The sequence below is a fragment of the Pecten maximus genome, chromosome 2 (genome assembly GCF_902652985.1).
Source record: "Pecten maximus chromosome 2, xPecMax1.1, whole genome shotgun sequence".
Taxonomy (NCBI): domain Eukaryota; kingdom Metazoa; phylum Mollusca; class Bivalvia; order Pectinida; family Pectinidae; genus Pecten; species Pecten maximus.
Genome location: NC_047016.1, coordinates 34,894,275 through 34,917,544, shown reverse-complemented (window position 1 = coordinate 34,917,544; position 23,270 = coordinate 34,894,275). Strand labels below are relative to the sequence as shown.

The following is a 23,270-nucleotide window of genomic DNA, read 5'->3' as shown; positions in this document are numbered from 1 at the left end:
AAGGTTTAACACTCTCCAGACCAGGATGGAATGTCGGAACATGTACGTACGATACATGGGTCTTTTCGAGAGGAGCACAACTCAATATTCTTTTGAAGATCGTGGCGTGCTAACGCGTGATTGTCAAGCTGTCCAATTCCACGTCCCCTTCGGGAGCCCCATTGAAACCCAAAATGATTTAATGTGGTATTGTTGGAAAATGGACATAAGCTGCTAGTAATCGTATCAATATAAGTTAGATAATTCGATTAGTAACATCACAGATGGTTTTGAAAGGTGTCCCAAAATGTCATTTAGCTCAGTTTACCTGTTTCTGGTATGTGTCTGGACGATTGTTGGTATGAGTGTCATTTTCAGGATACAGACAGACAAATGGTATAAAATGGCAGAGAAAATATCGGAAAATGGAATAGAAAGAGTAAAATAGAAGGAAAGAGAAAAAAACCACCCAATTCTTGAGAAAAAAAAATTAAAAAGCGATCATAACCTCTGCGCATGGTGAACTTCCGGTAAAAAATAGGATCACAGAGAACTAAAATCTTCCCTTCTACCAACATCTTTAATTTGTTAACATATCTGTATGGTAAAAAAAAGGCCACAAAAAGTCAGGTCAAGGTCATGCATTTAAACAATCTGGGAATCCTTTATATAACTACTCATTATATATTGCACACCGATCTAACGACTGACGATTTGTGATAGGATCGGCTATATGGAACTGACAACAAAATATATGTATCAAGCCAACCGAAATCGATTTTACACAGGGTACAACATGGAGAGCCAACCATAGACTGTATAGCATAAGGTGTAACGTGCCCGCCAGTCAAATGTCACGTGATATCATATGCTGGTCCAGCATACAACATGTCATTTGTTTCGCTGTGATGACCCAACCGACAGCACGTGGTACATTGTACTAAGAAAACCACCTTTCTGTCACGTGGTGTTTATAGTCCGTCAAAACAATATATACATGTATGGTTTCTGTACTAAGCAAACCACCAACAAGTTGTCATATATGGTGCCCTCTGTTCGCCCCAAATCACTGTCACGTGGTGTTAACTCCCGAACCCCCAAAAAGACGAGGAGAAGATTATTGGCAATTGACAACAATTATCTAGGAAACCACAAGAATTACGTTATGTGGTATACTGTTTTGAGCATACCGCTAGCTACACGTTATATGGTATACTGTTTTGAGCATACTGCTAACTGCACGTCATGTGGTATACTGTTTTGAGCATACCGCTAGCTACACGTCATGTGGTATACTGTTTTGAGCATACCGCTAACTACACGTCATGTGGTATACTGTTTTGAGCATACCGCTAACTGCATGTACACGTCATGTGGTATACTGTTTTGAGCACACCGCTAACTACACGTTATGTGGTAAACTTTTCAGCAAACCACAAACCATTCATCACGTGGTATCTTGTAATGATTTAGAACTAATCACCGGTTATTTGCTACGTGGTATCTTGTACCAAGCTAACCGCCGGCCATTTGTCACGTGGTATCATGTACGAGCTTACCACCGGCCATTTGGCACGTGGCATTCGGTACTGCGAGAACCACCAGCCATATATCACATGATGTCCTCTACTGAGCTTACAGCCGGCAATCTTTCACGTGGTATTCTGTATTGTGCTGACTGCCGGCCATATATCACGTGGTATCATGTATTAAGCTAACCGCCGGCCATATGTCACGTGGTATCATGTACTGAGCTCGGCCATATATCACGTGGTATCATGTACTGAGCTTACCACCGGCCATTTGGCACGTGGCATTCGGTACTGCGAGAACCACCAGCCATATATCACATGATGTCCTCTACTGAGCTTACCGCCGGCAATCTTTCACGTGGTATTCTGTATTGTGCTGACTGCCGGTCATATATCACGTGGTATCATGTACTGAGCTAACCGCCGGCCATATGTCACGTGGTATGATGTACTGAGCTCGGCCATATATCACGTGGTATCATGTACTGAGCTCGGCCATATGTCACGTGGTATCATGTACTGAGCTAACCGCCGGCCATATGTCACGTGGTATCATGTACTGAGCTCGGCCATATATCACGTGGTATCATGTACTGAGCTAAACGCCGGCCATATGTGACGTGGTATCATGTACTGAGCTAACCGCCGGCCATATATCACGTGGTATCACGTACTGAGCTAACCGCCGGCCATATGTCACGTAGTATCATGTACTGAGCTAACCGCCGGCCATACGTCACGTGGTATCATATACTGAGCTCGGCCATATATCACGTGGTATCATGTACTGAGCTAACCGCCGGCCATATGTCACGTGGTATCATGTACTGAGCTAACCGCCGACCATATATCACGTGGTATCTTGTACTGAGCTAACCGCCGGCCATATGTCACGTGGTATCATGTACTGAGCTAACCGCCGGCCATATGTCACGTGGTATCATGTACTGAGCTAACCGCCGGCCATATGTCACTTGGTATCATGTACTGAGCTAATCGCCGGCCATATGTCACGTGGTATCATGTACTGAGCTAACCGCCGGCCATATATCACGTGGTATCATGTTCTGAGCTAACCGCCGGCCATATGTCACGTGATATCATGTACTGAGCTAACCGCCGGCCATAAGTCACGTGGTAACATTTACTGAGCTAACCGCCCGCCATAAGTCACGTGGTTCCATGTACTGAGCTCGGCCATATGTCACGTGGTATCATGTACTGAGCTAACCGCCGGCCATATGTCACGTGGTATCATGTACTGAGCTAACCGCCGACCATATGTCACGTGGTATCATGTACTGAGCTAACCGCCGGCCATATGTCACGTGGTATTATGTACTGAGCTAACCGCCGGCCATATGTCACGTGGTATCCTGTTCTGAGCTCGGCCATATGTCACGAGGTATCCTGTACTGAGCTAACCGCCGACCATATGTCACGTGGTATCATGTACTGAGCTAACCGCCGGGCATATGTCACGTGGTATCATGCTCTGAGCTAACCGCCGGCCATTTGTCAAGTCGAACTGGTCGGCCATATAAGCACAGGTTACCTACGACTGACACAGAGTAACTGTCTCGGCTAACATTACCAATTTCTCACGTATGTCTATCTGAAGACGAACCCACAATCACAGCAGACATTCCATCATAATTTAAACCCTGAAAGTAAACATTAGTATACACCTTCCGATTCCTCACGAGCGATCGATATACGTGGTGGGCGAGTTAGCTGGGGTTACTATTGACAAACCGTTGTTTATCCGGTGTTTTAGGATTATTAAAATAATTGAGACTGAATAGATACGTTGTTGAAATTGCGCCACTCCTAAACCATTACAATACAGCGATTTGAATAAGACATTCTATGATAAAATGTCTAATAAAGAATTAACCTATAACCCAACAGTCCATGTCACTATTTAGCAGTTCAGTAAAGTACATTATTTATTTTCCCTCGAATTGTGTTTGCTACTTCGTTCTGTACTGTGTCGGGTCGCTAATATTTGCGATTTAATTTCAATATTTCCGCTGCCGTCCTAGATAACGCGAAGTTAAATACCCGGACAATATTTACACTGTATCTCATAATATCTATGAATAATAACATGCTTATTACATATGACACTCACATATACATTGTATGTATATACAGCTGTGAAACTGTTCCAGTCGTAACCACGTGATGTCAGCACGCCAAATAGGACAATTTTTGTGATTCTTCTTGTAAACATTTTTTCTGAAACCCTTTTACACTATGTAGCACTATGATCCGGGTATTTTCCGTAGATATCCGTAGATATCCCTGTGTATTTTTATATAAGGCATGCAGGTATTGTCTGTCATCTGTAATAAAGTGTGCCGTTCGAATGCTATGTGGGTACCAGGAGGGTTTGATAACAGAATTACAACAACTAGGCATAACTTCATACTAAAATATTTAACATTTCAAGCACTCTTTAAAACATACATTGGCACATGTTCTACAGCTGCACATACCATTATAGTTATTTGAAAGTGATGTTTTAGACCAAAGTCAAAATTAAATTGTCAAAACATTTGTTTTACCTCGGCTGATATTACCCCAGCTATGTTACAGGAATACACAACGAGAAACGAATGAAAAGCGCTTTGTAACCTCTAACTTCCCATGTCGGATTCACGCGGCACAGACTGTCAAATTTTCAAAGTTTGGAATTTGGTCATATTAAACATCTCAATAACATTTAAACATTGAACGTTGTCATGTTATTATCTCTATTTCATGATTCCATCATTAAATCAAAAATCACATCGACACAAAATCACGATTACTTAGATCGCTAGGCTAAAATCCGGTAAAAAATGGGATTGAAAATGGCGGTTCGGTAAAAACAAACGAAATCCTTATTTCTTCCTAATTTCATATCTATATTTGTTCCGCTTGATACTCACATTCCGTATTTTTAACAACTAATGCCGCCATCTTCGAAATAGGTTAATGAAGTCGAGGAATGATGTTGAAAAGTGTTTTGTGGCAATTAATCATTAACTTGGTGTGAATTAGTGATTGGACTGTTTAAATGGGATATATTATACACAAACTGTCAGTACACACCGTTGTCATCAAGTTAAAAAAGTATAATAACAATTGAAAAATATTTATATGTACTTCTTTATACATGCTACATGTAGTTGTTGTTGTTGTTGTTGTTGTTGTTGTTGTTGTAAATGTTTTGTGATGTGTATGGTGTCATTTTGAATTTCGCAGACTATGTTCGGAAGGGGGGGGGGGGGGGGGGGGGGGGGCAAGAGGTCAGGATTCTTTATAACACATGCGCACCAAATCAACAGCAGGAAAATAAACAACAGAAAGACGATCGTATCCGGTCAGTCAGTGTTTTGATTATTTACACGTATTTTTGAAGTTTCCCCGTGTATGACTTGTGGTTCAGACTAAAAGTTTTATCATTACTAGTATTTATTTGTATTTTTATATAAGACGTAGGTGGAGTCTTTTACCTCACATAGGACCAAACGTTTTCTTGAGAATCAATTTGTGTTTCGGGCTTGACAATCGATATTTTGTAGTCCGTCAGTTATATGTAATAGACGGCCAATTTCAATCCTAGCTTGTCTCTGCTCTTTTAGTTATGATTGTATGCGTTTGGTCCAACAAGCTTGCCCTTTACGACGGTCATGGATAAACACTGATGTTATTATCTTTATTTCGCGCCCTGATTTTAGGGCGAAACTCGCGCAGTGTCAAATAAGGTTCGGTTGCTAAAAGGTCGGTTGGCGTCAGAAAAAAAATAGCCAGAGATGTTTGTAAAGGAGTCGCAAGTAACGAGACCGCTCAACGTTCTGCTTACGAACAAAATCATCAGTTGTATTATACATTTGTATATTATATGAGTTTTAGCAGGACTTGCTGAATGATGTTATTGTTTTACACTGATATAGGTTTTTTACAAAACAGGGTTTGGGGCACATTTTACTTTCATAATTAATGGAGAGCATTAGCTTTATGATATTTTAAAAGGAATTTTTCGCTTGATAATAATTCCAACAATGATTTTTACAGTGGCAGTCGCTCTAAAGATGCTGTATCTCCGGAAATGATTAAGATACAGAGTACCAACAGTGACATTATTTACACTATTACCACCCTCATGGAGAACTTTTAATTTAACATTTTTGATTCAAAATTGATACTTGTAAATAATTGAATACATCCCGGAGGATTTGCAGGTAAGGTTTGATCTGATACGCGTTATCATTCGCTTTTAAGGTATTATTTTTTTTTTTTTTAGTTAATTTACTGTGTGAAATTATATGCATTAATTGTGAAGCAACCTATACGCTGTCGGCGATGAAAGATATTAAGAATGAGGTGTACAGATTAAGATGATGGGTAGGCAGACACAGCCGAACTGTACAGGACGAGGTGTGGGGTAGGTAGACAAATCTAGACTGTACAGGACGAGGTGTGGGGTAGGTAGACAAAGTTAGACTGTACAGGACGAGGTGTGGGGTAGGTAGACAAATCTAGACTGTACAGGACGAGGTGTGGTGTAGGTAGACAAAGTTAGACCGTACATGACGAGGTGTGGTGTAGGTAGACAAAGTTAGACTTACAGGACGAGGTGTGGGATAGGTAGACAAAGTTATACTGTACAGGACGAGGTGTGGTGTAGGTAGACAAAGTTAGACTGTACATGACGAGGTGTGGTGTAGGTAGACAAAGTTATACTGTACAGGACGAGGTGTGGTGTAGGTAGACAAAGTTAGACTGTACATGACGAGGTGTGGTGTAGGTAGACAAAGTTATACTGTACATGACGAGGTGTGGTGTAGGTAGACAAAGTTAGACTACAGGACGAGGTGTGGGGTAGGTAGACAAAGTTAGACTGTACAGGACGAGGTGTGGGGTAGGTAGACAAAGTTAGACTGTACAGGACGAGGTGTGGGGTAGGTAGACAAAGTTAGACTGTACAGGACGAGGTGTGGGGTAGGTAGACAAAGTTATACTGTACAGGACGAGGTGTGGGGTAGGTAGACAAAGTTACACTGTACAGGACGAGGTGTGGGGTAGGTAGACAAAGTTACACTGTACATGACGAGGTGTGGGGTAGGTAGACAAAGTTACACTGTACAGGACGAGGTGTGGGGTAGGTAGACAAAGTTAGACTGTACAGGACGAGTTGTGGTGTAGGTAGACAAAGTTAGACTGTACATGACGAGGTGTGGTGTAGGTAGAAAAAGTTAGACTGTACAGGACGAGGTGTGGGATAGGTAGACAAAGTTATACTGTACAGGACGAGGTGTGGGGTAGGTAGACAAAGTTACACTGTACAGGACGAGGTGTGGGGTAGGTAGACAAAGTTACACTGTACAGGACGAGGTGTGGGGTAGGTAGACAAAGTTACACTGTACAGGACGAGGTGTGGGGTAGGTAGACAAAGTTACACTGTACAGGACGAGGTGTGGGGTAGGTAGACAAAGTTACACTGTACAGGACGAGGTGTGGGGTAGGTAGACAAAGTTAGACTACAGGACGAGGTGTGGTGTAGGTAGACAAATCTAGACTGTACAGGACGAGGTGTGGGGTAGGTAGACAAAGTTAGACTACAGGACGAGGTGTGGGGTAGGTAGACAAAGTTAGACTGCACAGAGCGAGGTGTGGTGTAGGTAGACAAATCTAGACTGTACAGGACGAGGTGTGGGGTAGGTAGACAAATCTATACTGTATAGGACGAGGTGTGGTGTAGGTAGACAAAGTTAGACTGTACAGGACGAGGTGTGGGGTAGGTAGACAAATCTATACTGTATAGGACGAGGTGTGGTGTAGGTAGACAAAGCTAGACTGTATAGGACGAGGTGTGGTGTAGGTAGACAAAGATAGACTGTACAGGACGAGGTGTGGTGTAGGTAGACAAAGCTAGACTGTACAGGACGAGGTGTGGGGTAGGTAGACAAAGTTATATTCGCGCCCTGATTTTAGGGCGAAACTCGCGCAGTGTCAAATAAGGTTCGGTTGCTAAAAGGTCGGTTGGCGTCAGAAAAAAAATAGCCAGAGATGTTTGTAAAGGAGTCGCAAGTAACGAGACCGCTCAACGTTCTGCTTACGAACAAAATCATCAGTTGTATTATACATTTGTATATTATATGAGTTTTAGCAGGACTTGCTGAATGATGTTATTGTTTTACACTGATATCGGTTTTTTACAAAACAGGGTTTGGGGCACATTTTACTTTCATAATTAATGGAGAGCATTAGCTTTATGATATTTTAAAAGGAATTTTTCGCCTGATAATAATTCCAACAATGATTTTTACAGTGGCAGTCGCTCTAAAGATGCTGTATCTCCGGAAATGATTAAGATACAGAGTACCAACAGTAACATTATTTACACTATTACCACCCTCATGGAGAACTTTTAATTTAACATTTTTGATTCAAAATTGATACTTGTAAATAATTGAATACATCCCGGAGGATTTGCAGGTAAGGTTTGATCTGATACGCGTTATCATTTGCTTTTAAGGTATTATTATTATTTTTTTTTAGTTAATTTACTGTGTGAAATTATATGCATTAATTGTGAAGCAACCTATACGCTGTCGGCGATGAAAGATATTAAGAATGAGGTGTACAGATTAAGATGATGGGTAGGCAGACAGCCGAACTGTACATGACGAGGTGTGGGGAAGTAAAACAAAGTGACACTGTACAGGACGAGGTGTGGGGTAGGTAGACAAATCTATACTGTATAGGACGAGGTGTGGTGTAGGTAGACAAAGTTACACTGTACAGGACGAGGTGTGGGGTAGGTAGACAAATCTATACTGTATAGGACGAGGTGTGGTGTAGGTAGACAAAGTTACACTGTACAGGACGAGGTGTGGGGTAGGTAGACAAATCTAGACTGTATAGGACGAGGTGTGGTGTAGGTAGACAAAGTTACACTGTACAGGACGAGGTGTGGGGAATTAAAATAAAGTTAGACTGTACAGGACAAGTTGTGGTGTACGTAGACAAAGTTAGACTGTACAGGACGAGGTGTGGGGTAGGTAGACAAAGTTAGACTGTACAGGACGAGGTGTGGGGTAGGTAGACAAAGTTAGACTACAGGACGAGGTGTGGGGTAGGTAGACAAAGTTAGACTGTACAGGACGAGGTGTGGTGTAGGTAGACAAAGTTAGACTGTACAGGACGAGGTGTGGTGTAGGTAGACAAAGTTAGACTGTACAGGACTAGGTGTGGGGTAGGTAGACAAAGTTACACTGTACAGGACGAAGTGTGGTGTAGGTAGACAAAGTTAGACTGTACAGGACGAGGTGTGGTGTAGGTAGACAAAGTTAGACTGTACAGGACGAGGTGTGGGGTAGGTAGACAAAGTTAGACTGTACAGGACGAAGTTTGGGGTAGGTAGACAAAGTTACACTGTACAGGACGAGGTGTGGTGTAGGTAGACAAAGTTAGACTGTACAGGACGAGGTGTGGGGTAGGTAGACAAAGTTAGACTGTACAGGACGAGGTGTGGGGTAGGTAGACAAATCTAGACTGTACAGGACGAGGTGTGGGGTAGGTAGACAAAGTTATACTGTACAGGACGAGGTCTGGGGTAGGTAGACAAAGTTAGACTACGGGACGAGGTGTGGTGTAGGTAGACAAAGCTAGACTGTACAGGACGAGGTGTGGGGTAGGTAGACAAAGTTAGACTGTACAGGACGAGGTGTGGGGTAGGTAGACAAAGTTAGACTACAGGACGAGGTGTGGGGTAGGTAGACAAAGCTAGACTGTACAGGACGAGGTGTGGGGTAGGTAGACAAAGTTAGACTACAGGACGAGGTGTGGTGTAGGTAGACAAAGTTAGACTGTACAGGACAAGGTGTGGGGTAGGTAGACAAATCTAGACTGTACAGGACGAGGTGTGGGGTAGGTAGACAAATCTAGACTGTACAGGACGAGGTGTGGGGTAGGTAGACAAAGTTAGACTGTACAGGACAAGGTTTGGGGTAGGTAGACAAAGTTAGAATGTACAGGACGAGGTGTGGTGTACGTAGACAAAGTTAGACTGTACAGGACGAGGTGTGGTGTACGTAGACAAAGTTAGACTGTACAGGACGAGGTGTGGGGTAGGTAGACAAAGTTACACTGTACAGGACGAGGTGTGGGGTAGGTAGACAAAGTTACACTGTACAGGACGAGGTGTGGTGTAGGTAGACAAAGTTAGACTGTACAGGACGAGGTGTGGGGTAGGTAGACAAAGTTAGACTGTACAGGACGAGGTGTGGTGTACGTAGACAAAGTTAGACTGTACAGGACGAGGTGTGGGGTAGGTAGACAAAGCTAGACTGTACAGGACGAGGTGTGGTGTAGGTAGACAAAGTTAGACTGTACAGGACAAGTTGTGGTGTACGTAGACAAAGTTAGACTGTACAGGACGAGGTGTGGGGTAGGTAGACAAAGCTAGACTGTACAGGACAAGTTGTGGTGTACGTAGACAAAGTTAGACTGTACAGGACGAGATGTGATGTAGGTAGACAAAGTTAGACTGTACAGGACTAGGTGTGGTGTAGGTAGACAAATCTAGACTGTACAGGACGAGGTGTGGGGTAGGTAGACAAATCTAGACTGTACAGGACGAGGTGTGGTGTAGGTAGACAAAGTTAGACTGTACAGGACAAGTTGTGGTGTACGTAGACAAAGTTAGACTGTACAGGACGAGAGGTGGGGTAGGTAGACAAAGCTAGACTGTACAGGACAAGTTGTGGTGTACGTAGACAAAGTTAGACTGTACAGGACGAGATGTGATGTAGGTAGACAAAGTTAGACTGTACAGGACTAGGTGTGGTGTAGGTAGACAAATCTAGACTGTACAGGACGAGGTGTGGGGTAGGTAGACAAAGTTAGACTGTACAGGACGAGGTGTGGTGTAGGTAGACAAAGTTAGACTGTACAGGACGAAGTGTGGTGTAGGTAGACAAATCTAGACTGTACAGGACGAGGTGTGGTGTAGGTAGACAAATCTAGACTGTACAGGACGAGGTGTGGGGTAGGTAGACAAAGTTAGACTGTACAGGACGAGGTGTGGTGTAGGTAGACAAAGTTAGACTGTACAGGACGAGATGTGATGTAGGTAGACAAAGTTAGACTGTACAGGACGAGGTGTGGGGTAGGTAGACAAAGTTAGACTATACAGGACGAGGTGTGGGGTAGGTAGACAAAGTTAGACTATACAGGACGAGGTGTGGGGTAGGTAGACAAAGTTAGACTATATAGGACGAGGTGTGGGGTAGGTAGACAAAGTTAGACTGTACAGGACGAGATGTGATGTAGGTAGACAAATCTAGACTGTACAGAACGAGTTGTGGGGTAGGTAGACAAAGTTACACTGTACAGGACGAGGTGTGGGGTAGGTAGACAAAGTTACACTGTACAGGACGAGGTGTGGGGTAGGTAGACAAAGTTAGACTGTACAGGACGAAAAGTGGTGTAGGTAGACAAAGTTATACTGTACAGGACGAGGTGTGGGGTAGGTAGACAAAGTAAGACTGTACAGGACGAGGTGTGGGGTAGTTAGACAAAGTTAGACTGTACAGGACGAGGTGTGGGGTAGGTAGACAAAGTTAGACTGTATAGGACGAGGTGTGGTGTAGGTAGACAAAGTTAGACTACAGGACGAGGTGTGGGGTAGGTAGACAAAGTTAGACTGTACAGGACTAGGTGTGGTGTAGGTAGACAAAGTTAGACTGTACAGGACGAGATGTGATGTAGGTAGACAAAGGTAGACTGTATAGGACGTACGAGGTGTGGTGTAGGTAGACAAAGTTAGACTGTACAGGACGAGGTGTGGTGTAGGTAGACAAAGTTAGACTGCACAGAGCGAGGTGTGGTGTAGGTAGACAAATCTAGACTGTACAGGACGAGGTGTGGGGTAGGTAGACAAAGTTAGACTGTACAGGACGAGGTGTGGTGTAGGTAGACAAAGTTAGACTATACAGGACGAGGTGTGGTGTAGGTAGACAAAGTTAGACTGTACAGGACGAGGTGTGGTGTAGGTAGACAAAGTTAGACTGTACAGGACGAGGTGTGGTGTAGGTAGACAAAGTTAGACTGTACAGGACGAGGTGTGGTGTAGGTAGACAAAGTTAGACTGTACAGGACGAGGTGTGGTGTAGGTAGACAAAGTTAGACTGTACAGGACGAGGTGTGGGGTAGGTAGACAAAGTTAGACTGTACAGACGAGGTGTGGTGTAGGTAGACAAAGTTAGACTGTACAGGACGCGGTGTGGTGTAGGTAGACAAAGTTAGACTGTACAGGACGAGGTGTGGTGTAGGTAGACAAAGTTAGACTGTATAGGACGAGGTGTGGTGTAGGTAGACAAAGTTAGACTACAGGACGAGGTGTGGGGTAGGTAGACAAAGTTACACTGTACAGGACGAGGTGTGGGGTAGGTAGACAAAGTTACACTGTACAGGACGAGGTGTGGGGTAGGTAGACAAAGTTAGACTGTACAGGACGAGGTGTGGTGTAGGTAGACAAAGTTAGACTATACAGGACGAGGTGTGGTGTAGGTAGACAAAGTTAGACTGTACAGGACGAAGTGTGGGGTAGGTAGACAAAGTAAGACTACAGGACGAGGTGTGGTGTAGGTAGACAAAGTTAGACTGTACAGGACGAGATGTGATGTAGGTAGACAAAGGTAGACTGTATAGGACGTACGAGGTGTGGTGTAGGTAGACAAAGTTAGACTGTACAGGACGAGGTGTGGGGTAGGTAGACAAAGTTAGACTGTACAGGACTAGGTGTGGGGTAGGTAGACAAAGTTAGACTGTACAGGACGAGGTGTGGTGTAGGTAGACAAAGTTAGACTGTACAGGACGAGGTGTGGGGTAGGTAGACAAAGTTACACTGTACAGGACGAGATGTGATGTAGGTAGACAAAGTTAGACTGTACAGGACGAGGTGTGGTGTACGTAGACAAAGTTAGACTGTATAGGACGAGGTGTGGTGTAGGTAGACAAAGTTAGACTACAGGACGAGGTGTGGGGTAGGTAGACAAAGTTACACTGTACAGGACGAGGTGTGGGGTAGGTAGACAAAGTTACACTGTACAGGACGAGGTGTGGGGTAGGTAGACAAAGTTAGACTGTACAGGACGAGGTGTGGTGTAGGTAGACAAAGTTAGACTATACAGGACGAGGTGTGGTGTAGGTAGACAAAGTTAGACTGTACAGGACGAAGTGTGGGGTAGGTAGACAAAGTTAGACTACAGGACGAGGTGTGGTGTAGGTAGACAAAGTTAGACTGTACAGGACGAGATGTGATGTAGGTAGACAAAGGTAGACTGTATAGGACGTACGAGGTGTGGTGTAGGTAGACAAAGTTAGACTGTACAGGACGAGGTGTGGGGTAGGTAGACAAAGTTAGACTGTACAGGACTAGGTGTGGGGTAGGTAGACAAAGTTAGACTGTACAGGACGAGGTGTGGTGTAGGTAGACAAAGTTAGACTGTACAGGACGAGGTGTGGGGTAGGTAGACAAAGTTACACTGTACAGGACGAGATGTGATGTAGGTAGACAAAGTTAGACTGTACAGGACGAGGTGTGGGGTAGGTAGACAAAGTTAGACTGTACAGGACGAGGTGTGGGGTAGTTAGACAAAGTTAGGGTTAGAAGACGAGGTTCACAGAACAGACATATCAATATATACGCATGTACGTACCGTATATATAAGAGCTACTACGATCGATAAAGCAAAATCACATTTAAGCTAGCATTGTTGAACTCATTTCTTGTTCTTGCACAATGCCGTTTGTTCTGACTATTCAAAATTGAATATTCTCGAAATCATATAATGTCTTTCAGTGTAGAAGTATAGTGTATGTAACAGACATTCCACAATAATGTAATTCATTTTGAATGGCAAAGTTTACTACTCCACAGTAAATATCGTAAAAGTTGTAAGAAGACTGGCCTTTAACAAATAGAATACCCCCAACAGTCATTCACACCACACCTACCTTGTACCTTAAATCGTTATCAAATTAGATGTTCGTTTTATCCGCCGTTTGTGAATACCTCGATATAACGCCAAACATGTTATTGGTCACTTACATGTAGCTTACTGTAAATCGCTTAGATTTCGCGAATACTCTATTTTGCGAGCCTACCTTTGGAGATATTTTCGCTAATACATGATTTCGCGAACGCTGATCTAGAAAAGACTAGTAGTCATGGACCCTGCAAGACACCTTTATCAGTAACCGATAGCTTGGTCGCCATTCAGAGGTGATTTTACTTACAAATAATCGCGAAGGATTTTAATTCGCAATTGGCTCTCCTCCCGTATTAATGCGAAAATAAATCCCACGCGAAATCTAAGTTATGTCGACCTATTGTAATGCCTTTCCTCCCTGATTATTTTCTCAACGGTTCCTTTACACATGCAGGTTTCCTCCATATATTTACTGAAAACTTCCTTATTTTGGCGCACTCTTATTTTAGCGTGTAACCTTATGTCAACAGATCATCGCAGTGATGACGAAATGACGCATGCGCAATGCTTGTCGTAGAAGATCAGACAAAGAAACTGCAATTAGCGTTATCATAATTAAGCGGAATGCTTTTAACTTCAAAAAAGTTAAGATAAAATAACCACTAAAATGTATACAGACAGAATTTCGGAACGACAATTGACAAATACATGTAATTTATATTTTACGCAAAAAACATGAGGGTATCTCAAAAATATCTGAAATCTAAATCAGCCTCTCATCGCTATAAGTGTATTCTGGTATAGGTTTGTTAAATAAAGATTTCCTTGGTTCTAAAGCTGTCGTCGGTTTCGCCATGAAGGTGTTTGCAAGCAGCCGCGCGCCTCTATAGGGTTATCATACAGAACTGACACTACGTATACATGGTCCTATGAGAGCCGAGTATCAAACTGCCAAAAACACGTGATTCTTGTGTGATAATGGATGTCACACAACATACATGTATATGTATACGTGTCACAAAACATGTTGCATTTAAAAAATATATAAAAGGGTATTATCTCCGCGCAATAATATGTACACAATTTGATCAATATTGTTATATGAAGTTATTATTCTGTTGATTGTAGACTTAAATTAGGAAGAAGATGTGGTAATGTGAGTCCAATATTACGTTTTACCTGTGACGTAATATTCGTAGATCAATATTGGATTTAAGGTTCTGAAAATGATAATTACGTTTTACCTGTGACGTAATATCCGTATATCAATATTAGATTTAAAATTTTATTTTTACGACGGCGTATTAGCGCCACTTAAAATAGTATTCCTCTTGTACGTGCAACTTGGTATCTTTTATGTAAAAGATTGTATATTGTACTTGCAAGATAAACATTTTTATGGTGGCCCTAATACGCCGCCGTACTTTTTTCTCAAAAGAAAAATAGTTAATCTGATATGAGATTTGGAAAGTCGCATTTGGCAGACATGTAGCGAAAGTCTTAGAGAAATTATCAATACCTGTTTCTAAAATAGTAAAATTGTCACAAATAACCAATCTTCACCGATTATTATAAAAGTGAGAATGTAGGAGAAACTGCTTTATCAAAATTGAACAGGTATGCACATGTATTTATATAATTATGTAGATTCGTAAACTCGATTCGTTTGGAACGCCCAATGTCTGGGCAAGTGACTACCTTGTTGGAATTATCTAAATCTAATTAATAAAATACATCAGGACGAAACCTTAAAAAAAATCGAAACATTTGTCGTGCAGTAGTCTTAAATTACACTGTGCCTACGTGTATCTTGCGAGAACAAACCAGGAATTTCAACAGATGAGTTCTTAAAACGAGTGCGAAAGACCTCATTGTTTTCTGAAGGGATGGTCGATCGCTTCCTTCATTATCTACATTTTTGAGCAGATGACATTTATGAAACAAACGTCAGTAAAAGTCATAAAAGTAACACGACAGGATCTCTCATTACTGGTGTGTTCTTAATAAATATAATGTGGGCTGGAAACAAATCAAAAGAAACAATTCCCTTTTATGTATTTCCGACAAACGAGACGTTAGCCAACTGATCCGAAGACGTCAAAATTGGTTATGTAACCACATGCTGACACGTTACATATCAGAAATGTTGTGTTCTCATGTTATTCCAGTGCAATGTACAATAAAAAGAAATTCCTTGATACAATAATTTATCTAAATCTAAAATTTGAAGTAAAAAAGCAAAATAAGCATTTCCGATTTTTGAGGAAATCTGTAAAATGTCACGAATGTCGTATATTATTGACAAGGGTTTAATTTAACCAAGTTTTGAACTGATGTAAATCCATCCACACAACTTCTTTCTGACGACATTTAAACTCTGTGCACTTGTTTGTCGACAGTATCGCTGTAAATGTAAATCCGTGGAATAATCACTGTCATGAGATACGTTCCTTAATTCCTTGTCAGCCATATTGTTCAAAACCTGGTTATCTCAAAACCTTGTTATATGTCACAATACAGCATCAATTTGTTTATCATTCTCTTGTTTTTTTGTTGCTTTGTTGTTTTTTGTTTTTGTTTTTGTTTTTTATCATTTTTATCATTATTGTTATTTTGCTCTTTTTTAATATGACAAAAATCCACCAAGAATAATGATAAAAACGGGTACTTACTCTGGGTAGTGTTTCACTTCCTTTAGTCGTGTCTGTAGTATTGCGCATGTCCGGTAATCGGATGTGTCAACGGCCCGGCGCCGCATCGGCGGACGAATTGGTGAATGCTCATCCCTTTCTGACAGTTGTTCTAAAGGAGAAAACATGGACGGCGAGGTAGTTGAGGCGGCGAGTGACGCACGGCGGCGCTGTGACATGTGTCGACTTCCGGTAGCCCCAATCATGGTGCGGGATTTGTATCGTAGCCGGGAGTTAGCTATTAAAACAATGAAAAAATATCGCTAAAGAATGTGTTAAAGTTATAATCATATTATTGAGTTAGAGAACTTCATAAAACGTTTGGATAGTACATTTACCAGTTTTGTTGATCATATCCTTAAAAGATAAAAAAAAAAATAAAAAAAAAAACATAAATAAATACGATATTTTTTATGGTTGTACATGTATGTCCATGACATTGTAACATGTAAAGCTGTATGCAGTGATGTTCAGTATTAAACAATAAACTATGAGAAAGGCACATCATTTCGCCACGAATAAAACAAAACACCCCGCGATTTGTCAATGAAACATATTCAGTAGTGTTGTCCAGCATTACCCTTCCCATAATATTGAGGAAGTGTTTTATGTACGTTACAGTTTTCTCGGAATAAACCACTTTAGCTGTTGCTGAAATGCTGTAAAAATGATAATCGTGTCTTGTCCATTTGAACCAATAGGACTCGGCGAATGTTTGTATGACTTAATCTGAGAACATAAAAATATAAATGGATAACCCTAACGAACTTTTCAGTAATAAATGAATAAATAAATCTTAATTGAAACAAAACACATTTTTGTTATTTTTGCTATATTTGTTTAAAATCAAATGTATGAATTTTATGATGAAAGTACTTTAAACTACAATTAATTAGTTCTTAAACATAAAACGTCCGGTTATTAACTCCAGTATTACGAAAGATTTGTTCGTACTGTATATGGAACTCTTTTGTTCCTTGAGAGTAATTACATGTATCATGCCCCCTTAAAGATAAAACACTTTATAACATCTTCAGCTGTAAGTCATACAAGTAAGATACTGAACAATTTAATGCCATACATAATCCACACAACAAAGCTACATGTATTTCTATAAGATACTCTGTCATACTGACATGATCAGACTGATACAAAATTCATTTATTTATCTTTCCACCAAAACATCCAAGCTGCTACAGTGGTTTTATGATAATTGTTTTTTTACGATTCTCTGTCGCAAAAATGATTATCAGTTGTAACATTTTGTGGGTACAGTTGGTACAATGGCACGTCGGACGTTGACATTTGGTCGTGTACTTTTAGTGCATTGAATATCGCGCGAACTATGTTGTATTCACTTGAATGTGCGATTTCGCGGTTTAAGAATCATGATACCAATACCAATATAAAGTCGAATAAACATACAGTAACTTTGAAAATAATATCTCACAAAAATAAAGGGTTTTGCCTCAGCCTTTAAAGTCCAAAGCTTTGTACACAATGCATTTGACCTTTTTCGCAACATTTGTTTCCAGAGATGTTACCTTGCAACCATGCAACAGTTCCGGCTGCATTTAAATCCCAGTTTTGTGTCTATGCCAATATTCATGAATGTACCATTGCCCAGTGTTCACCTAGTATTCCCAAGACAGGGAACACCACGATGTAAAAAGACATGGGAATATGGCCAACTGTGTCCATGGGGATGTCCAAGACTGTGGATATAAGGATAGGGTCGAAGGTAAGCGGCTATGGGGGGTAGGGAGAGACTGTACGTGGGATGACTATAGGGGATGTTAGGGACAGGATGTACGTGGGATGACTATAGGGGGTGTTAGGGACAGGATGTACACGGGGTGGCTATATGACATACAATGGACATGTAGAGTTAGGGTCGAGATGGACATGTAGAGTTAAGGTCGGGATGGACATGTAGAGTAAGGGTCGGGATGGACATGTAGAGTTAAGGTCGGGATGGACATGTAGAGTTAGGGTCGGGATGGACATGTAGAGTTAGGGTCGAGATGGACATGTAGAGTTAGGGTCGAGATGAACATGTAGAGTTAGGGTCGGGATGGACATGGGTATGACATACAATGTACATGTAGAGTTAGGGTCGGGATGGACATGTAGAGTTAGGGTCGGGATGGACATGTAGAGTTAGGGTCGGGATGGACATGTAGAGTTAGGGTCGGGATGGACATGTAGAGTTAGGGTCGAGATGGACATGTAGAGTTAGGGTCGAGATGGACATGTAGAGTTAGGGTCGGGATGGACATGTAGAGTTAGGGTCGAGATGGACATGTAGAGTTAGGGTCGGGATGGACATGTAGAGTTAGGGTCGGGATGGACATGTAGAGTTAGGGTCGAGATGGACATGTAGAGTTAGGGTCGAGATGGACATGTAGAGGTTAGGGTCGGGATGGACATGTAGAGTTAGGGTCGGGATGGACATGTAGAGTTAGGGTCGAGGATGGACATGTAGAGTTAGGGTCGGGATGGACATGGGTATGACATACAATGGACATGTAGAGTTAAGGTCGAGATGGACATGTAGAGTTAGGGTCGGGATGGACATGTAGAGTTAGGGTCGGGATGGACGCGGGTATGACATACAATGGACATGTAGAGTTAGGGTCGGGATGGACATGTAGAGTTAGGGTCGGGATGGACATGTAGAGTTAGGGTCGGGATGGACATGTAGAGTTAGGGTCGGGATGGACATGTACACATGTAGAGTAAGTGTCGGGATGGACATGTAGAGTTAGGGTCGGGATGGACATGTAGAGTTAGGGTCGAGATGGACATGTAGAGTTAGGGTCGAGATGGACATGTAGAGTTAGGGTCGAGATGAACATGTAGAGTTAGGGTCGGGATGGACATGGGTATGACATACAATGTACATGTAGAGTTAGGGTCGGGATGGACATGTAGAGTTAGGGTCGGTATGGACATGTAGAGTTAGGGTCGGGATGGACATGTAGAGTTAGGGTCGGGATGGACATGTAGAGTTAGGGTCGGGATGGACATGTAGAGTTAAGGTCGGGATGGACATGTAGAGTTAGGGTCGGGATGAACATGTAGAGTTAGGGTCGAGATGGACATGGGTATGACATACAATGTACATGTAGAGTTAGGGTCGGGATGGACATGTAGAGTTAGGGTCGGGATGGACATGTAGAGTTAGGGTCGGGATGGACGTGGGTATGACATACAATGTACATGTAGAGTTAGGGTCGGGATGGACATGTAGAGTTAGGGTCGGGATGGACATGGGTATGACATACAATGGACATGTAGAGTTAGGGTCGAGATGGACATGTAGAGTTAGGGTCGGGATGGACATGTAGAGTTAAGGTCGGGATGGACATGTAGAGTTAGGGTCGAGATGGACATGTAGAGTTAGGGTCGGTATGGACATGTAGAGTTATGGTCGGGATGGACATGTAGAGTTAGGGTCGGGATGGACATGTAGAGTTAGGGTCGGGATGGACATGTAGAGTTAAGGTCGGGATGGACATGTAGAGTTAGGGTCGGGATGAACATGTAGAGTTAGGGTCGAGATGGACATGGGTATGACATACAAAGGACATGTAGAGTTAGAGACGGAATAGACGCGGGCATTGGATGGATGTACAGAGTGTAGATAGAAAGAGATGTAATATCATTCCGTGGTCAAAAGGGATTTTTTTAAATTTGTTTATTTGTCTAAAATATATCTTACAAGTTGTAAAACCTCAAGTTCATACCTTATTGATAAGTACTTTCATACGGTATTTCAATTTCGGTCCGGTAGTTTTACATAAGTTTGTGAAAAGAACGAGTTACGAGTTCATCTATCCGATGAGATAATCAAACGATTGGTCGGAAACACAATTAAACCTATCTAAACCATACAATGTATTAGTCATTGTATTGTACGTAAGACAAGTATGTTGAATCGTCCCATATATGCAGGTTGACTCGTTCCATTGTATACAAGTGCACTAAGCTCTGTCTGCATCACATGTACATGGCAATAGCAGACTGACTCGTCCCTCAATCATTACTGCAAGGATAAATAGAAGAATGAGTATGCCGACTCGTCTCAGGTATACCCTATAAACAGAATGCTTCCTACTATGCCGACTTGTCTCACGGCATGGTCTGCCTACAGAATCATCCAACAATAAACTAGTTTTACAGTGCAAAAGACTAGGATGCCGACTTGTCTTATATTGTATACTCTCTCTACAGGACAGAACACGAGCATGCCGACTCGTGATAAAGTAGACTTGTCTCGGTATTACATTTCGATATAGGGAAGAAGTCTGCTATCTATATACCAAACGTGCCGCGGGAATGTCGACTGGTCTACTGTTAGTGTCTGTACCCGACTGTCCGTTCATGTTATTGGCATCAACGGACCCTACATTATGGCTGTGGTAGAGGCTCCCAAATGGAGACGGAGCGATTGGGGGATAGTTTTATGTTTTCTGTGTAGATGGTAGTTGACCTGTTCTCTTCTCTCTGCATCCAGCCCACAATCAATACACACTCTCTAGGACCCCATACTTAGTCCACATATGCTGTATTAGAAAATACAATGATCATGCAATCAACCAATTGGAGCTTGCTTTCTGTTGTGTTCAGCTCGGGACCATTTGTTTTCTTTTTTAGAAGGCTCGCGACATGTATCTGTTGGTGTTGATATAGACTAGAAGCAGAAGGTACACTTAAAACTTAATTAGAAAAGGTAAAATCCACGAAAGCATTTATTTGAATTAAAATAGATACACAAGACTTGTTTAATTTGTTGAAGTTTTAAGGCTGTGACCCAAGTTTTAGGAATTCATTGTAATTGTTGCTCGGGTTCGGCAATGTTATTTCGGCACACGTCTTAATGAAAACGATACATAGGGAGTACATATAGGACGGAGTCCATTAGTTACGCATGAGACGTTGATAGAATCTCTACACATCTTCAGTGTCTACGATACTTATAAATATACACAATAGGTAGTCCCTGTAAGGCGTATCTTTTGTACATGCTGTTCCTATTGCATAATTTAAAAGAGGTGACTATGTCCTCATGTCATGACGCAACAGTCATTAAAATCATACTTGATGTTTCCCAGTTTCCAGCAATGAAAGCTCTGCACACATCAAACATAACTTGCCCATTCCGATGACAGCATAATATACCTTGAGAGATGACGTGGCAACGCGGCTAAGATATGACATTTCAGTGGCATGACGCTATAAAGGCGGTCCGCGCTCCAGGTGCTCTTTCTAGTTGGCATTGTGTTTAAGGTCTTACTGTGTTTGTAGGTCACACAATAACTGCCGACCAAACAACTGAATCAGGTATGCATGTTTTCTAATGACATGTTATTAAGCCAATGCATGGCGTCCAAAATATTGATATTGCTTTGTAAACAAAATTCATGTAAATTTTACATGTATCTGAAGCCAAATGTTGACAGCGGCATATGTGTCGAAGGTCAAGGACGAATTCAATTATAAAGTAGTAACAACATATTAATCAGAAAGTCGAGGACGAACAGTACACAAGGTGAACAACGACTGAAATTACTTCACTCAGAAGGGCTCAGTATCAAAGGTCAAGGTCGACTTCGATTATAACACTGCAAGCATCAATATATTTTCAAAATTGCAGGCAAATTGAAACATCATTCGATCAGCGTGCTATACATGTATGTCACAATACACTTGGCATAATGAAGAAATCACTTTGATGACGTATACAAAATGATATACCGACATATTTCACTCTTTGGCTACATCTCTGAGAATGTATTGATTCTGGGATTCTTCCACAATAGCCGCTCTACATGTACTGATAAACAAGTGGCTTTGACGAGTACATTTCGCCTACAGAAGTACATACACACACAACAGAATGAGTGAAGTAGAGGATGGACTAGGGGATGACGTAGAGGATGGACTATGGGCGAAGTAGAGGATGGGCTATGGGGGTAGTAGAGGATTGACTATGGGTGAAGTAGAGGATGGACTAGGTTTGAAGTAGAGGATTGAATAGGTTTGAAGTAGAGGATGAACTCGGTTTGAAGTAGAGGATTAAATATGTTTGAAGTAGAGGATGGACTCGGTTTGAAGTAAAGGATGGACTAGGTTTGAAGTAGAAGATGGACTAGGTTTGAAGTAGAAGATTGACTAGGTTTGAAGTAGAGGATGGACTCGGTTTGAAGTAGAGGATGGACTAGGTTTGAAGTAGAGGATGGACTAGGGGATGAAGTAGAGGATGGACTAGGTTTAAAGTAGAGGATAGACTAGGGAATGAAGAAGAGGATAGACTAGGTTTGAAGTAGAGGATAGACTAGGTTTGAAGTAGAGGATGGACTAGGTTTGAAGTAGAGGATGGACTAGGTTTGAAGTAGAGGATGGACTATGTTTGAAGTAGAGGATGGACTATGTTTGAAGTAGAGGATGGACTAGGTTTGAAGTAGAGGATGGACTAGGTTTGAAGTAGAGGATGGGCTATGGGGGTAGTAGAGGATTGACTATGGGTGAAATAGAGGATGGAATAGGTTTTAAGTAGAGGATGGACAATTGGTGAAGTAGATGATGCACTATGGTGAAATAGAGGATGGACTATGGGTGAAGTAATGGATGGACTATGGGTGAAGTAATGGATGGACTAGAGGTGAAGTAGAGGATGGACTAGAGGTGAAGTAGAGGATGGACTATGGGTGAAGTAGAGGATGGACTATGGTGAAAGAGAGGATGGACAATTGGTGAAGTAGATGATGGACTATGGGTGAAGTAGATGATGGACTATGGGTGAAGTAGATGATGGACTATGGGTGAAGTAGATGATGGACTATGGTGAAATAGAGGATGGACTATGAGTGAAGTAGAGGATAGACTATGGGTGAAGTAAAGGATGAACTTACTATGGATGTGCGTCATTACAGAATTATTTATCCACGTTTCCTTGGTTAGTTTTAATTGTACTTCTATGGATACCGAACGACTTCTCGATCACATGACAATAATATGACGTCATTTGGCGACATAGTGCGACAATAAAAAAGTGTACACCTTAATTCACACCT

At 41.8% G+C, this 23,270-nt stretch overlaps 1 protein-coding gene across 1 annotated transcript in view; it reads right to left on the bottom strand.

Moving 5' to 3' along the window:
• Positions 1–23,270, bottom strand: part of LOC117321880 (voltage-dependent calcium channel type A subunit alpha-1-like) — a 173,939-nt gene that overhangs the window by 138,724 nt on the left and 11,945 nt on the right. Inside the window, 1 exon segment of the mRNA XM_033876492.1 lies at positions 16,174–16,429. Within this exon segment, the coding sequence (XP_033732383.1) occupies positions 16,174–16,429 (256 nt within the window).